Consider the following 19,344-nt stretch of genomic DNA (forward strand, 5'->3'; position numbering starts at 1 on the left):
ATTCCATGTAAAAATTTATTTAGATTGAGTAAAGGTTGAATGTTTGAGGGAATGAAAGATTAGAATGATGATTTTTTAGAAGTAAAATTTTGCAGGTTCTGAATGTTATATTTTGGAGTGGATTGTAATCCTGCAAGAGTGTTCATATTTGGTGAGGATGCTTGGTTGGTAGTGGTTTGAAATTGATTTTTGCAGGAATTATTAGATTTTTTAATGGATTAGATATAAGGGTTGGCACGTCCCCACAAACACTGTAGCTATAAGATCAAAACTGACTTGAAAGTGTCATAAAGGCAATTTGCAGGTTGGAGGCATGATGGGTTGAGTGATATAAAGTGTTGCTGTGTAGGTCGATACCACTGAACATGAGTCTTGGTGGTTTTTTTAGTTAACTGAAGGTAACTACACGTGAACGAAATAGGTTACGTGCCAGAAGGGAACTCCAACATTCCTAAATATATGGGAAAATAGTTGATATTGAGTGAAAAAGGGAAGAATCAATGGAAGCATTTGAGCCATATAGAAGAAGAGCAATAAGAGTCTGATGACAGATATTGAGATCTGAGAGATATCTATGGAAGAAACGTTGTGAGCAGAGTCAAAGCTTTGAGCTCTGTAAGAGAGAAAGATATGCCTTTGAACAGCTAGGATAAGCTGAATGATACATGCTATGAGAGTACTTTGTCTTTCAAGTGAGTAGAGTTTGTTTGCAAAACAAGTTTCCATAACTTGGAAGAAAATATTCATAGTATGGCCTTTGGATTACTTGTTTGATGAGAAAGGATTGCTTTTTTTGAGAATTGGGTTTCTATATTGGCAAGCTTCTAGGAAATAGCAAATTGATGATGGGTGACAAATGTTGAATTCATGAGTGTGATAAATTCTTGGGTACATTTCTGCTCAAGGAAAAGTTCACACATGTCTGTGAACAGGCAGTAACATAGGAGTCAAATCAAGCACTCCAACAGAAGTTGCATCAATTTTGTAATTGGACATACTCCTTCAAGAAAAAACTTATTGAAGGAGTAGCACTGGTTCTACAGAGATGTACCTTATGGGATAATTGTTAGGTGAGGTGAACACGTGTAACTAAATGCCACAGTAAGACTGTCGGGTATTTGATTTTTGTTTAAAGTACTTATATATATATATATATATATATATATATATATATATATATAATATATATATATTATATATGTATATATATATATAAAACAGTACTGTAACAACTTCATGAAAAGGCAGAAATTCATATTTAAGAATGTAAGTACTAAATTATATTATGCATAACTTCTAGGCCTTGGTTAGCCAAACTATTGTACATCAGGTTGGCAGAACAACCACAAATGAAGGCTCAGGAAGTATGAACAAGGAAGCAGTGCTTGAAACAAGCTAGTGACGACCCGACCTGTTCTCTGTGTTGCAGGCGGCAGTGATGTTGGAGGATGTGGCAAGCTGTATGTCTTTCCAGTGCCCCGCCTGTGGCCGCTGCTTCGCCCGTCACTGGCACCTGAAGCGACATTTGGCCACACACCTGGCTGTCAAGCCCTTCCGCTGCCCTTACTGTCCACATGCTGCTAGTATCAAGGATAAACTCAAGCAACACATTCGTAGGATCCACTCTGGAGAGGAGGTCCCTGCTGATTTTGAAGCAGTTCCACCAGAGGGGAATGTGCCAGATATCTTGCATTAATGGCAGTGTAAATCTTACTACATTCAGCATAACGTATGAGCTAGCCTCCAATTTTACTGCCTATGTCGTATGCTTTATGTAATTTTGGCTGACCAGCATCGTAAAAAGATCCCATTTTGTTTTAAAAGGGTTTCCACGTTCGACAAAAGAAAGGCAGATTTGACTTCATTATTTCCAGTATATGAAACAATGAAAATCAGAGACAAAAGTAACACATATATTTTATTTTGTTATTACTAGTAATAATGGTAGGAGACTATTTTGATAATATTTCATTATCTGTTCCCTTCCACATCATCATAACTCATTTTTAGTAACAGGAAGGGGCTTGCTGGCTGATTACTGGTAATATTTAGCTGGCTGACGGGTAAAATCACATATACTCTTTCCAGTTAAGTTGGGAGAGAACTTTATGAGCAAGAAAAAGAAAATGTTAACTTAGTCCAGTGTCTTCATTGTCTTGCTTTGTGAGAAGTACTTGCAAAGAGTATAACAGTAGCACTACTATCTTACCACCTCTGCCTGCCTATCAGGGTATACAGAATGCTTCATATGTATTAATTTCCACCTAATCACTGTTATCTGCTTTGCAGTGATTTAGTGAAGCAATAACATTATGTTTTGAGGAAAAATATGATTGTAACTTGCATATTGTATCTTCCATCACTAGATTTTTCAAATTTATTATATTTTGTGTAAATTCTTGTAACAACATGATTGCCATAAGTTGCACTTTGTGCTGACCATTCCTGTGTGATGCTGGAAGGATATTTTTTTGTGTACATTTTGTAAATTGCCTGTGAAGCCAGTTTGGCTGCATCTGTTGGATTTTTCAAAGAATTTCTGTGATTGATATTTTGATGTTTTCTATCTCTGGGATTTTAAATTATTCATTCATTTGAAATTAGTGAGAACTATGAATCAAGGGAAAAAAGAATAACTGTTTTCAAAAGTATTTGTATGTATATCTTTAGCAAGTAACTGTAAGAGGATGGTACACAGTTAGTTCGTATTATGTTTGAAATATTTTCTGTTATTCAAGTTTGTTTTCCAATTTTTGTGTCATGAAAGGAGCTGCACTTTCAGCAATAAAATTTTACCATTTGACTCACATACAAGTGAAAATGTACTGTATAAATTTTGGACAAGAAGCTTATCCCCTGGTAATGATGTTGTAAGATTTTATTTTGTCATGTTAAGCCCTCCTAATCCAACTGAAATTAGCTGTTTTGGTAAATGACTGATAAAGTTTGTAACAATTAGAAATTCTATGGTGCTAAGGTTAACATGTTGTATTCAGAGACCTAACTAGCAGAGGTAATGTTTGCCTAAGAACTGGACATGATATTTTCAAGTGGCCAGAATGGTGTGTTGACAAATAAGGAACATCATTTGTGCATACCTCTTGTTTCTAACAGTGTGCTAGAGTTACTTATTTTAAGAAGATATGGATTGGGTCATTCATCCATGAGTATAAGTTAGGGAAATTTTTTTTTATAGTGAGTCTACCTTCTTATTTGTAGGACACAGTATGAAGTCAACTTCTTACAACTCATAAGAAGTACACATGAACAAATCTCTAATGTTCACTCGTCATTGATCTGCAGATCTCTTTGCCATGTTTCCTCAAAAGTGAGCTCGTTCTCTGAAGTGGCTAACTTGCAGTGCACTTATAAAGATGAATTACTTTATGCTGTAGCCAAGTCCAAGAGAACTGTTTTATGTCATATTTGTGTATGTACAGTATTATTCTTATAGATGATAGCCATAAAGCAATGATTTTCTATGTAGTCTGGTCCACATGGGTATCTTCATTTTTTGCACTATCTTTATGCTATGAAATAACACTTTGTAATATATTTGTTGAGGTCTTTTGGGTATAATATTTTTTTCACAGCCTCAAGTTCCTGTTAAATCAAGAGATGAAATAAAAGGAGATAAAATCTTGCCGTTCTGTTTCTTATTTACAGCAGAACATGAAAAAGAATATAGATGATACATGTTGAAGATCAAAGATTTTTCTACAAATATGGACTCGCTTCATATATAACATATCAAGAAGGATGTACCATGGAACACACATCACAGCATAGTTACTAGAAGAAAAAAATGAATTGATGGCAGTATTGTTTAGAAAATACACACACATACACACTTAGAAAAAAAAAATTACTTTCATGGACAAAGATGGAATTTTCCTCATGTTAAGAATTCTGGGTTAGACATTTTTATAAGTGGCATAATTCTTCAGAATCCAAATTAAGAATGTGTATTTTATGTTAATCCATTCTTTTGGTGCTAGGGAACAACTATATAAAGCATTCACTTTCATGTGTCTGACCAGATCCTTTAGTGTCAAGGCAACCTTCAGGGTATATTCAGGTCAAAATACAGGTTAAACTTCTGTAAGAGCCAAGTCTTATGTCATTCAGTTCTTTAGATACTGTATATTTTTGATGTTCATTACCCCTGAGAACTCATGCACGGGGATGGCCATGGCTAAAGAGTCTCCATAACAGGAGAACTCCAGGGCTGCTTCATAACCTTTAGTGCCTCACCCTTAACAGGCCACTAGCAGAGAGCATCTCTAGCACAGTGTTTCAAGAGGCTCATATCTAATGTTCCCACTGACTACTACTACCTAATGTTCTTGCTTAGTGTTCCAATGTACTGCTTCAACGTAATGCTCCCTCCTAATGATCCTACCCATTACTTTTTCTGATTTTTCTACCTAATTCTCTTGCCCAACGTCCATACATACTTCTATCTGTTGCTCCCACCACTTTGCCAAAGGGTAAGGTTTGTGCATAGCGCTTACCACAAGAAAATCTAGAATTACTAAGAACGAGTTGTGTGGGTTAAGTGTTGTCCAGTGTTTTTTGTGACAAGGAGAGACTGAATGTTTGTAGACAAAATGCCAGTAGTCCATGTGTGTGAGGGAGAAAGAAAAGAGAGCTAGCTGGATCATAGAAATGCAGCTTGACATCTACTGAAGTGCTGGTTTATTATGCAGCTGTCACTGACCCTCCTGATACCCAGGTGAGTAGTACCAGTGATGTACCTCCCTGGTCAGTGGCTGCCTCCCAACTACTATCTACCTGCTGAGAAACGGCAGAGTAAACATTGATGAGTATTGATTTACACTTTTCTAGCTATGCCCAAGGTTAAGTTGCAAGTTAATGTGCGACTTCCAATGATGGATGAATTGTCAGATGATAACAACAGAAAAAGCAATCCCTAAGTTTATTTATATTAGTAATTGTACTGTATGGGGAGGGGGTTTTACAGTCATGGGGCCCTATCTATTGAACATTCTCTTCCATTATACAATTTCTAAAACTCGGGTATGCTATTTACATTAATTTCGTCCTCATATGCCATTCGTATAGTATAGAAAATACTTCTCTACATCTTTTTTTAGCAAGTTTCTTGCTTAATTTCAAGTTATGTCCTTTTGTTGCTTTGCCCCTACATGTCTTGAAGAACTGTTCTCTGTCTTTGCCATTGATCTGTTTGAGAAACTTAAAGTGAGTGATAAGGTCACCCCTCACACTACTTTTTTCCACGATGGGCACATTGAAAGCCTCTAACCTTTCCTTGTAACTCAGCTTTCTTAAATCTGGTACCATCTATGTTGCCATCCTCTGGACCTTTTCTTTCAGCTATTTGTGCTTCTTTAGGCAAAGTGACAGAACTGGAGAAGCATGTACTAGTTTTGGCCTTTTGTAGCGCACCAACAGTTTGACAAATACTTCCTTGTCCATGTACTTGAGTGCTGTACTGATATTTGCCAGCAGACAGTTTGTCTGCATGGCTATTCTCCTAATGTAGGACCCTGGCAACAGGTTAAGTTAGCTGTTACCTGCCAAGTCCTTCTCACACACAGAATCCTGAAGGCTTTCTTTCACTTTGCCCCATGATAATTATTTTACATTTGCTTTGTATGCAGATATATTGAGGTAGGAGGCCATCTCTTCAAGCGAGTCAGTTACATAGATCAAGAAGAGAAGTGGTCTCAGCAAAGGACCCTGTGATATTCTGATGGTCACCTAAATTCATTTGAAAAATGCTTCTTCAAGTTGTTGTCTATTTCCTCCCACTGAGATGATATTCTATTCATTGAAGGAGTTTCTCCCTTATTCCTGCTTGGTGATCCAACTTCTTAATTAGCTTCCTAAGCAGCAGTGTCGAATTCTTTCTTGCAGTCCAGGTACAATCTACTTAAACTGAACCTGCCCTTTTATAGAACTTTAAGAGGTTTGATACACATGAATTCTATTTTCGTAAAACCATGCTGTTTCTCACTTGTGTAATGTCTCCTCTGTAGAAAGTCATCCATGTGGTTTCTAATGATCTTTTCCAGAATTTTACACACAGCGCTTTTGAATAAGAACAGTCTGTAATTCAATGCCTGTTCTCAGTTTCCTTTCTTATAGATAGGTATGACATGTGCCTTTTCCCATTCCCCTGGCACTCTGCTTGTCGTCAGTGATGTTTTGAACAGTTTTTCTAAACGTATCTGGGGATAGGGGAGAAAGAATACTTCCCACGTATTCCCTGCGTGTCGTAGAAGGCGACTAAAAGGGGAGGGAGCAGGGGGCTGGAAATCCTCCCCTCTTCTTATTTTTTTTTAATTTTCCAAAAGAAGGAATAGAGAAGGGGGCCAGGTGAGGATATTCCCTTAAAGGCCCAGTTCTCTGTTCTTAACGCTACCTCGCTAACGCGGGAAATGGCGAATAGTTTGAAAGAAAAGAAAGATCTGCACACATCATAATGAAATTTCATCAGGACCATGAGGTTTGTATGGGTCAAGACATTTTAGTATTAATATCTTTTCTAGATATCTTTGTTTTTTGAAATCTGTTCCACATTCTATCTCTTTAATGTTGGGGGATATAGTGTCATGCACTGTTATAATAGTTTTGAATTTGTCCTTCACTTTCTCACATCTCCTTACATAATCCTCTAACATCGTTCCCTCTGAATCTCCGAGCCTGATTAAATGTTTTTGATGGACAACTGACTTCTGATGAATAAAAGGAAATGTTCTGCGTTTTCTCCTGCTATGCCCACAATATTCTATTTAAAGTTTCTTTGCTCCTTCTATATCATTGTGCAATACTTATTTCTTCCAAATGCTGGCTGGATGGCATGGCATCTATATCTTTGCCTTGCATATCTAGTTCCTTTGCCTTTTGGCATCTTTTATGAGACCATTTATTCCTCTCTTGTACCACTTCTTCTGTATTTAAAGCTTGAATTACCTATGCTCCTACTCCTTCAATGTAAATTTCACTGAACCTCCCACCACCAGGCCCTGGTTCCTGGCAAATGAACTTCATTTCCCAGAGAAATTGTTGAAGTTTGTGTCATCTCCATGGTTATATCTCCTCTTTATATTTCATCTTGCCTAAATACTTGTCATAATGTGCAGGTAACACAAAAGTAGGGTTGAGTATTTACCTCGATATCGATAGTTTGCAAGTACAAGAATTTTGAATGCAATCTAATATCAAAAGAAATGGCTATAAGTATGTACAAAGAGAAACAGTCAATTAAGAGAATAAAAGTAAGAATGCTAATATGATATATAAGAAAGCCAGTAATTTGGCCCAATTAGGGGCAGGACTCAGGTCAAATTACTGAAAAATTAGAAATATTGGGAAGAACTTATACAACATTTCCAAATTATGTCTCTCTGCAGGAAGGAAAACATATTCTTGTGCTCAATTTCTTATTTTTCATCTTATTTTTCTTTTCGTCTTTCAACATCCTCAACCATAAGGACGCATAGGCTTGAGGTGTTGAGGGTTTAGTGAAGGTGTATTTGTCAAGGGTGAATTGAAGGTGCATTTATCAAGGTTGAAGTATAGATGTAATTATTTAGGTATGAGGATGCTTTCTTGATAAATAATGAAGTGAACAAAAGTTTACTAAGGATGTATAGAGTGTGCATTTCTTGGAGGGGGACTTTATGATGAACAAGAATTTGGATTTACTGAGGGTGTAGTGAAGATGTGTTTGTCAGATGTGTAGTTTTCCTTTGTTAAGGGTGGATTGAATATGTAGGTTTAGTGAAGGTATATTGATGATGTGTTTATTAAGGGTGAAGTGAAGAGGCATTTGTTGAAAGAAAACATGTTAGAAATTAGTATTTTTTATTTTGAAAATCAGTCATTAGTTCCTGACACATAATTACTGTAATTAAAGTTGGAAATTTGAATAGATTTAAATGCGTAGATAGATATAAAGAAAAGGATATACAGAACACTTGTATGTAACATAAAGAATTCACACAAATATAGGACACAGAAACACTGTAAAAAGTATGAATGAAATACCAGCACCTGATGGGGTCATGTAGCGTGTTGGTAAGGGCCATGTTCTTGGACTTCATTACCCGTAGGGGAACCCAGGCAAAGTTACAGGCTATTGCCTAAATATGCCCATTACAGCTGTGATGCTTTACCCAGACAAGAGGTATTAGCAAAGTTTTTAGGTGTCTTTTTCATGCTAAAAAGGACTTCATAAACATTAAATTTTAGTGCTTTATGAATTCCACACAATCAGTCAGTCACCTAACCAAAGGAAGAATGAAGTTAGTACGTCTCCTACTTGTGCCAGAGATTGAACCAAGGCACCCAAAGAGTGCATAATTCAGTGAACCTAACTTACTTGCAATCATATTCTTTTCATTAATAGTCAAGTTCATGTTATGAAAAATTGTGAGGGAGATGAAGAAAATACCGATAACTCGAGTCACTGTTCACTAACATTAATCTGATGAATTATGTTTTTAGATGTGTAACAATACAATTAGTTCCATGTTGGATTTTTGTCGATGTAATTGCCTGTAGCAAGGTAGATGATGAACAGTGGCCTCATTTGCACAAATTTATCTCACTGCACAGTCATGTCTGTTTCCTTCCGCTACCTCACTCACGCGGAAGACAGTGACAGAGTATGATAAAAAATGATATATTTATGGTAAATATGCAGCACAGCACTTTTTTTTTATGCACAGTAATCTATACTGTACTTTATCATTTATCACTCTTCACTGATGGAGTACATCATATGCTCTAGGACTAAATGATCATTGGTATTTCACAATAATGACTGAATTACCAATTCTCTCTCAGTTACTGAAATTGAAAAGAATTCATTTAGATTTGAAGATTCAAATTCTGAGTTATCAAGGCTCCATATAGTTGTTAAAAGACAGTCTTTTACTCCTCTGTAACAGTAGTGATACAAGTAGGGCTGCCAAACAATGGAGAATAAAACTTATGATGCAAACACAGTAGTGGAAAGACAAAGCTTAGAAAAGTACACCTATCACATTCCTTTTTGCCCAGAAGTTTATCTCATTCAAGCTATCAGTAAGGGAGCTTTTTATAGAATGCGCAATGAAATTCCAGAGTACTAACTATCATTGGGGGGGGGGGGGGATTTTATGGAATTTATAATGAAATATGAACCAAATGTTTGTCAGTAAAAAAAAGCATTTAATTTTGATGAACATGTTACTCTAGCATCTGGAAGATTTTAGAACTTAATCATATGAAAGCTATGAAGGAGTACCTTCTCATGTGATAAAGTAAGGATCAGAAACAAAAGCTAGCATAAGGTGTGTTTTTATAATGTTTGTGTATAAATATGTGTGACACAAGTGTTAAAGTGGAATATGATCTGTTTTTGATGTCATTATTGGCTCTGATATGAGACATTACTGCATTTGATTAAGCGTTTTTAGTACATGTCTAATCAGTTGAAAAAGTGGCAACTGAGGAAGAATGTTTCGTGTTGCAGGGGCGCAGGTTTGAAGTGGGACTCCCGACGGCGTTGTTGACTGTTTCAGCAGGGTCTACAGCCCACAACCTCCCATCTGGGGCCCAGGGCATGCCAGGGAACCAACTAGCATGCAGTGTTTGTGGTCGAGGTTTCCATGGACGCAACCGACGCCAGGATCTTGAACGACACATGCTCACTCATACTGGGGAAAAACCTTACCAGTGTCCACATTGTCCACATCGTACTAACAGGATTGGCAATCTAAAGACTCACATATTTGTTATCCACCGTGATCTAGTCTCTAGCCCTGCCCATCTTGCTTATGACCCAAAGAGCCCACAGCCTGTACATCTAGGGAAGAACATTCACTCTTCCCAGCCGAACCCTTCCAATAGAATTGATAAGGACAAGTCAGTTCAGCCATCATCATGACATCGATTAGTTTCTTAAATGTAAAGCTATTTATGTTTTGAAGAAAGGTAGATAAGGATAGTCTTTGATGTGGTGCATTTGTTAAAATTTTCTTATTCTGGCGTTGGCTGTTGGTTTCAGAGGATATGGGGCACAAATGTTCTCATATAAATAGCACAGTGATGTATATGCAGAATTTCAGTGGACTATTATTATCTAAGATGTCTCTAGTTGTGTCAGAAATTAAAATATCATGGAAGACTAGATTTAAGGCAGGTTGATACCAAAAGATCTTTCAGAAGTATTTGTGGGATGTTTTTTAAAGTTTACAAAAAGTAGATGTGAACTGTTTCTTATGCCTTTTGTCTTGTTTTCATGTGTAATGAATAAAATCTCTTTTATCAGTTTCTCCTTTTATTTGAAACATGAAAAGTTGTATGGAGATTGTTGTGATGTAACACTGATAGAAATGAAATGTAATAGGTGAAAATAACGTGAGTAATGGTGCATGTGATGTGGTGGCGATGTAGTCGGTCATTGGAGAGAGTGCTCTGGGTCTCTGGTTTTGCTGCTGCTACTCTCATATTTGCAGTTTTTGTGTGTTGCAGACAATGTCTATGCAAAGGATGGTGCTGTTGCAGTGCCCTCCTACCTTCAGTTATGCTTCACAGTACTACCCATCCACACCTATAGACCACATATCAGCTGCTAATCAGCAGCCTCTGCAAGACAAAGAAAATAAGGTTTTATCATTACTATATTAAGAAAAATCATTCTTGAGCTCAAAGAAGAAATACAAACCACCTTGCCATGTTCTCCCATACCACTGGCATTAAACCTCATGGTTATTTTTATTGTATACACAGTACCTGCTGCTCTGAGAACTTAGAAAACAAATTAATCTTCTTAAACTAACTCCTAACCCAGAAGGCACTGAGCACTGCAGTATCCTGTTGTTAAGCAGCAAAGCATGTTGATGTTTTCATGCTGCCACTACATCAGTGGTAAAATCTAGTACAAACCCTTCCATTCTCGATCATTTAAGATGGGTTTCCTCCTTGCAGGGGCGGAGTGGGTCCTTGCCACGGGCTGATGAAGTTGGTGTGCAATGCCCTGTGTGCGGCCGATTCATCTTGGGTGTGAATCGCAAGCAGAATTTGGAGCGCCACATGCTGACCCACTCTGGGGAGCGCCCTTTCCGTTGTCCATACTGTCCGCATGGATCCAACCGTGTCGATAATCTCAAGCTGCACATACGTCGTCTTCACCTTGATCCTGCCTCTAACGTCACATGAACAGTTTACAATTGAACTATTCTACAAGTTTCCATGTTTTCATGAACAGCGCCACCAAAATTCTACAGCTTATGAATTTGTTTTGTCCCTTTCTACCTTTCCTCTCTCTTAGATAATTTCTTCCACATTCGACTTGATGGAATTATCATACTCCCACTATCTTATATCTCAGACAAAAAAGCAGATTGTGCTGCTCACACACACAGTTGAAGTTAATTTGGTTCTGTTGCCTTTTGTGTTCACTTCAATAGAATATATAATTTCTCTTACTTCCTTTTCCTGTCACAGCCTAATTCTGTGCTTTCATTGCTCAAAATCTGCTGTGAAAACCCTCCCTTAATTTCCTGAACCACTTAAAACTGTATTGTCGAAGCAGCATCTGAATTTGACTTTACAGAATTAAAGCTCTCTTGATTGTTCATATCTTCATTTGCAGTTCATCTTAACTAAATGCTTTGAAGATTTGGATAACTTTCTACAGTCCTTGGTCAGCTGTAATATGTTAATATTGATTTCAGTTCTAGGATTTCTGAAGAAGGTGGGAATGTAGCAGAGTTTAGACTTGAAGCATGTTTTAATTCATCATAGGGTGTAATCTCAGTACTCTCACAATTGTTAAGTGTTTGTGCACCTTCATGATTAATTTGTTATGTTCACTATATTACCTACACTTTAGCATGGTAAACCAAGTAATTTTGATCAGTACGAATGATCATTAACTATCACTATTTCAACGGAGTTAAGATCTAGAAAAGTTTTATTTCCCTTGATGTATTGCAACCATATAAGTGACAGTTTGATAATGCATTGAAGAAAGAGAAAACTGCTGTATTGGGAGATTTTTAAACAATGTTTAGATATATTTAGATCTTGCTGCTTTGTCATAAACATGAAGGGTACATTTAAGGAAAAATTGGACTTATAACCCATCTTGGTTTCGTATTATGGCAAATGATTTGAGGTAAATTGTTGACTAATGTTCTGATACACATCAGTGCTCCAGATGCAAGTGTCATATTATGTCTTCATGCCATATGATTTATTTTTCAAGTCATATTGTTAAACATATAAGAAAAACTGCATTTATGAAACCTGAATTTTGGACCGTAATTACAAGCCATGTAGTCTAGCATCTCTGAAGTCCATGTTAATACGTCTCTCAATCTTGTAGGGAAAGTAGTTATTTATCCTGATGGAATGTGTACCTGGATGAACAGTATATTTGGAGAATACTAAGAATTATATGTAAAACTGTCTTCAAAGAGATTAGTCTGAAGTAGTATATGGGCCATTAACAGCAGTTTCTTATTCCTGATGTATTGTCTTTGGGGGAGGGTTCACCTAACAATCCAATTTCACATGCTTAAACCCTTACCTTTAGTGGGGACAAGAAAGCAACCATCACCTTCAGTTTAAGCTGTTCAGGTTGAGAAGAACAAGTGTTGATGACTCTTCAAAGCATTTATACTCTCTAGACTATAATACTGTTGTATGGTAATGTCATCTTTCAAAGTGGGCAACATTACACATAGAAAATCCTATAAGGCATGCTTTCTGTCTGCAGTCAAAAATCAAATGCTATTGGCATTGCAAGCTTGAAGGACAGGAGGATAATACTGCTGTACAGGTACAGTAAGAGACAAAGTGTACACATCAGGGACCCAAAAGTCTTCAGTTCACTACCTGCAAGTATGAAATACACTATGAACAACATGATGGAGTTCAAGAACTTATTGGACAAGTATCTACAAAGTGTACTGCAATACCCAGATTTTACTGGAAATATGGACCTGTTGACCATAGACTCAAACAGCCTGAGGATCAGAGGATCAACGGTGTAGCTTCAAAATCACTGCATGGTATACATAAGTCATTTTGTGTGCTGGAATCTTACCAAGACTGCCCAGAGTTGCCTTTTTCCATACATCATCCTCTTGTGACACTGATTATTTGGAATGAGCTAGAAATCAAATAGAGCTGAAAATATTCAAACGGTCAACTTCAGTGGCTAGTAAGGTGTCTTTGCTGCATTTTGCTGCTACAAGTACCTGTAAACATCCTCCAGGTTATTTAGAATATATATCTAGGGTCAAAAATATATGATCAGTGTGTGATCCCCTTATGCTACAATGATATTTAATTTGTTATAAGCAGTGACCTATCTTCTGAGGATTGATTATTAGAGACGATTTCATGAATACTGGTGGTGGAAATGATACAGGGCAGTAGGAGGAGGGAGGAGTGTATGGGCGTTATTTGAAGGGAAGGAGTGCAAGTAATTGGAAGGGATTCAAGAGAAAGCAGAAGGGCAAGAGGAAGGTGCAGGTTGGGTGAGTGAGTATCAGAATTAGAAAATGTTTTGGAAGGAGGCTGATAGTGTGAGAAAAACAAACCAAATAGGAACATGGATGAAGGATGCAAATAGGAAAGTGGTAACAGGCAGAAATGAGGTGAAGAGGAGGTGGAGTGAATATTTTGAAGGGTTATTAAATGGGTTCAGTGATTGGATGGCAGACGAGTGATGTTTTGGATATGGAGGCATGTGAAGTGAGAGTCACAGAAAGTGGTTTGGTGAAAAGAGGAGAGGTAGTGAAAGCCTTGTGTAAGATGAAGTTTGTCAAAGCAGCTGGAGTGGATGGAATTGCAGTTGAATTTCTTAAGAAAGAGGGTAATTGCTTTGTTGACTGATTAGTTAGGATTTTCAGTATATATATATATATATATATATATATATATTATATATATATATATATATATATTTTTTTTTTGCTTTGTCACTGTCTCCCGCGCTTGCGAGGTAGCGCAAGGAAACAGACGAAAGAAATGGCCCAACCCACCCCCATACACATGTATATACATATGTCCACACATGCAAATATACATACCTACACAGCTTTCCATGGTTTACCCCAGACGCTTCACATGCCCTGATTCAATCCACTGACAGCACGTCAACCCCGGTATACCACATCGATCCAATTCACTCTATTCCTTGCCCTCCTTTCACCCTCCTGCATGTTCAGGCCCCGATCACACAAAATCTTTTTCACTCCGTCTTTCCACCTCCAATTTGGTCTCCCACTTCTCCTCGTTCCCTCCACCTCCGACACGTATATCCTCTTGATCAATCTTTCCTCACTCATTCTCTCCATGTGCCCAAACCATTTCAAAACACCTTCTTCTGCTCTCTCAACCATGCTCTTTTTATTTCCACACATCTCTCTTACCCTTACGTTACTTACTCGATCAAACCACCTCACACCACACATTGTCCTCAGACATCTCATTTCCAGCACATCCATCCTCCTGCGCACAACTCTATCCATAGCCCACGCCTCGCAACCATACAACATTGTTGGAACCACTATTCCTTCAAACATACCCATTTTTGCTTTCTGAGATAATGTTCTCGACTTCCACACATTCTTCAAGGCTCCCAGGATTTTCGCCCCCTCCCCCACCCTATGATCCACTTCCGCTTCCATGGTTCCATCCGCTGCCAGATCCACTCTCAGATATTTAAAACACTTTACTTCCTCCCGTTTTTCTCCATTCAAACTTACCTCCCAATTGACTTGACCCTCAACCCTACTGTACATAATAACCTTGCTTTTATTCACATTTACTCTTAACTTTCTTCTTTCACACACTTTACCAAACTCAGTCACCAGCTTCTGCAGTTTCTCACATGAATCAGCCACCAGCGCTGTATCATCAGTGAACAACAACTGACTCACTTCCCAAGCTCTCTCATCCCCAACAGACTTCATACTTGCCCCTCTTTCCAAAACTCTTGCATTTACCTCCCTAACAACCCCATCCATAAACAAATTAAACAACCATGGAGACATCACACACCCCGCCGCAAACCAACATTTACTGAGAACCAATCACTTTCCTCTCTTCCTACACGTACACATGCCTTACATCCTCGATAAAAACTTTTCACTGCTTCTAACAACTTGCCTCCCACACCATATATTCTTGATACCTTCCACAGAGCATCTCTATCAACTCTATCATATGCCTTCTCCAGATCCATAAATGCTACATACAAATCCATTTGCTTTTCTAAGTATTTCTCACATACATTCTTCAAAGCAAACACCTGATCCACACATCCTCTACCACTTCTGAAACCACACTGCTCTTCCCCAATCTGATGCTCTGTACATGCCTTCACCCTCTCAATCAGTATATATATATATATATATATATATATATATATATATATATATATATATATATTCTATTATTTTATTCATTCATTATACTTTGTCACTGTCTCCCGCGTTAACGAGGTAGCGCAAGCAAACAGACGAAAGAATGGCCCAACCCACCCACACACATGTATATACATAAACGCCCACGCATGCATATATACATACCTATACATTTCAACGTATTCATACATATACATACACAGATATATACATGTATACACATGCACATATTCATACATGCTGCCTTCATCCATTCCCACTGCCACCCCACCACACGTGAAATGTGTGGCTGGGTGGCATCAAAATGACTTATGTCACTGGTTACTGATTCAGTATACTGGCAGTGTTTTGATAGAATAACTCCTGTTTAAGGCTTCATGCATTAATTAAGAAATAAACAGAAAAGTTGTCTTTCAAAATAAGAAGGAAAGTAAAAAAGATGGCAGTATATATATATATATATATATATATACACTTCCTGAAGCTACAGTGTTCCTCCCTAATCTGATATCTGTAAATCACGACCCTCTTATCCACCATTCTTCCATGTTACTAGGCATGCTCAATGAAATTACACCTGTGACTTCAAACATTCACTTTTGTCCCTCTTTCATTTATAGTGGTGCTATACAAGCATTTTATTAGTTTTCCTGCACCTTACCCTGAGCCATATGTACACTGAAAAATCTGACTAACCAGTCAACAACAATGTCATTCCCTTTGCCCTTCCCTTTCATTAGAAATTCAGCTGCATTTCTATCCACTCCAGCTGCTTTGCAGCACTTCATCTTAAGCAGCATCTTAAGCAGCACTTTCACCACCTCTTCTGTTTTCACCGAACCATTTGCCATGTCTCCCTCACTCTGCATACTTATATGTCACTAACACCCATCATCTACCACCCTATCCTACAACACATTCAACACGCTTTCAAAATACTCACTACATCTCCATTTCTTTTTTGTTTGTTACCTCTTCCCCATCTGCCTTTCTCACTGATGCTCCAGTTTCTTCTCTTGCCTTCCTTACACTATTCTCATCCTTCCAAAACTTTTTCTATTTTCCCTAGAGTTTGCTGATACACTCATCCCTCATTTGCTCTCTATTTCACCTTCTGCCACTTCACTTATACGCCTCCCAAGCATTTGCACCTCTTTTTAACTTGTAGCACCCATATACCTTTCTTTTCTCTTTCACTCGAAACTGAACACTTTTCATGGATGGAGTGTGAGGCCCCAGCGATGTGCCTCTTTTGTTGGATATCTCTGCCAGACATTGGCTCTTTGGCTCGTCTTACTCTTCCTTGACATCTCCACTATTTTTGTTGCTGTAAAAGAGTTCATAAGTCAGGTGATGTGTTTCTGAAAGGAACTGTCTAAATTTGTCATAAATTAAAAAAGTACAGTTATCATATATTATGATGAGTAGATGTGGGTGGATTGTGGGTTGAAGTGTTGATAAGCATTGTAATTATTAGGAATAATTGCGCATTTATATTGTGATAATTTTCCAGATTATTATTTTATAAATTAAATTAGATGCTTCTGAAGAGAACCATACAAAAGTAAACATGAAATGAAAATATATAGTTATGTTTTGGAAATCAGAAGATGATAGGTGGTAAGAATGCCGTTTAACAATATTTTCAAGAAGTGTAATTATAAGCAATGATTACGTATTTGTTTTGTGATTATGTTATTGTGGTAATTTGTGTACCGCATTTTTATTTTATGAGTTAGATAAGATATTTTGAAAGTTACTGTTTAAAAATCAATGAAAAATTAAAAAGTATCATATAAATGCAGTCAAGTGAGTAGAAACTCATCAAACAGTATTTATAAGTGGTATTGTTATTATTAGTGATAATTATACATTTATGTTATGATTACTTCCTACCTTATTAGCTTAAATGTAGGGAAGAGATTTCTGGAGAGAACTGTGTGAGGTTGGTGTCAAAAACTTAAAAGACTTTTTAGCATATTTTTCCCAGTTGGATGCACATGTAGTGTGATTAGTGCCTCAGTGGCATGAAACACATTAGACACGTACATAGCATGATTACTGTGCAAAAGCATTGACATGTTCATTCCACCATGCACTCTCTTTCTCATGCACTTACTTCATACCTTCGGCATACCACACACTCCACCTACACCTGTAAGCACTGTTTCCCCTGATATCTTCCACTCCTCACCCACTTTCCCTTCATTTACTTATACCTTTTAACACTATTCACAGAATCTGTCTTGAAATCTTTGCATGCAAGTGTCTTTTACTAACTCAATCACTTACACAAGTTTCTCCCCACATATGTCATATCCTCTCTTCCTAAAGCAACTACAAAGTTTCACACTTTCGTCTGACAACCCACCAGCTGTCCCTCCCTTTCAACCTACTCACATCCAACAGTCTTTCCTTTGCGTGCTTGTTAGTTAAGACATAATCCATTAGTACCCACAGACCCCAACCTCTTTCACCCATGGATACATATATATGGCTTTTCTTTTAAACCAGGTATTCCCAACCACCAGCACTATACTTTTATGAGTACAGCTCAACAAGCAACAGCTCGCCAAGTTGTATCACCATTTTCATTTACACTGGCTACCCCGTGCCACCCTCAGTTATACCTTCACTGCCACATTACCCACTCTTGCATTCAAGACTTTCATCAGTAAGACTTGATCCCTTATTTCAAAATTGCCAAAGCACACATGTACCTCCTTCCTAAAGACTTGCTTCTCTGATTCACTCCTTTTGATACTAAGTGTGTAAGCACTGACAGTCATCCATCTTTTGTGATTACTTTCATTCTGACCCACATCAGTTTAGAATTCACTTCCACACATTCTTTAACATATTTCCATAACTCTTCCTTCAACAAATTTGCCGCCTTTTCCTGTGTCACAGACACAGCCAATTGAACATTCCCAAATCACACGTTTAAATGGTTGGAAAGGGGCCCATGAATGCCAAACCCCCTTTCCATGTTAAGAATAAGCAATTATATCTGACAGAGAGTATTGTTAACAAAATTCAGCAATAATCAGAAAACTTTTGAAGTGCTTGAGACGAATAATAAAAGAAATAAAGAATATGATGGAAATGAAAATAAGAGCAGGCCAAGTGATGCCATGAAAATGTATCATTTAAGTAATCTGAAAATAAACTAAATCATAGATGACAGAAAAATGCAGAAAATAATATGTTCACAGTTCTCATTAATATACTTAGAAATGTGTGTGACCAAATTCCAAGAAACAAGGCCTCACAAATGTAGAACCGCCTCCCCATACTGCACAAATCAACAAGAATAGACCACACTCAGACAGAGAAACAGACCAACAAAAATCAAACAATAATCACTGGTGAACAGACTGAAAAGATTTGAATTGCATAAAGTGAATGGAAAAAATATTACATTGGAAATGAAAATAAACACAGACCAAGTGATGCCACATTATATAATAGAAGTGAAAATAAGAACAAACCAAGTGATGCTAAAGGTATCCATTGCTTATTATAACCAGAGAATAGAATAAACTATAAATTTCAGAAAAGTACATGAAAATGGTGGTAAGTACAGTTCTCAGTGATATAGTCATGAAAGTTAACTCAAATGATAGGGGTAAAGTGTCATGTTGGAAGGAATAAAACACGTAATGCCACACACACAGATCTGCCTATTTTGAACAATCCAAGAAATGCTTGATAAGTGTTGAAAGAAATGATAGAAACACATTTTATAGTGATGTTAATAAGAAAGTGAAAGTTTGAATGATGAACAACAGACAAACATAGAAGAGAATATGTTAGATCTAAGAAAACTAAATTCAGTTAGCATCATCCATTATAGAACACAGGCAAAGCTTAGCCTTGGGGTCATAAACTCCCTTCACCTTACTCACAAACATCACTGACATAT

At 37.4% G+C, this 19,344-nt stretch overlaps 1 protein-coding gene across 6 annotated transcripts in view; it reads left to right on the forward strand.

Annotated features, from left to right (window-relative positions):
- Positions 1 to 19,344, forward strand: part of LOC139754722 (uncharacterized) — a 258,484-nt gene that overhangs the window by 223,322 nt on the left and 15,818 nt on the right. Inside the window, exon 5 of one of the 6 annotated variants that reach the window (XM_071672368.1) lies at positions 9,509 to 10,305. The exons of 2 other annotated variants lie outside the window; for them this stretch is intronic. In XM_071672368.1, the coding sequence (XP_071528469.1) occupies positions 9,509 to 9,922 (414 nt within the window). In that variant the 3' untranslated portion in view covers positions 9,923 to 10,305. Of the gene's footprint in view, positions 1 to 1,429; positions 3,644 to 9,508; positions 10,306 to 10,965; positions 11,212 to 19,344 lie in introns of those variants that run through there. 3 more of the 6 variants (XM_071672398.1, XM_071672389.1, XM_071672392.1) reach the window with 3 other exon arrangements.

Source organism: Panulirus ornatus, chromosome 17 (genome assembly GCF_036320965.1).
Source record: "Panulirus ornatus isolate Po-2019 chromosome 17, ASM3632096v1, whole genome shotgun sequence".
Lineage (NCBI taxonomy): Eukaryota > Metazoa > Arthropoda > Malacostraca > Decapoda > Palinuridae > Panulirus > Panulirus ornatus.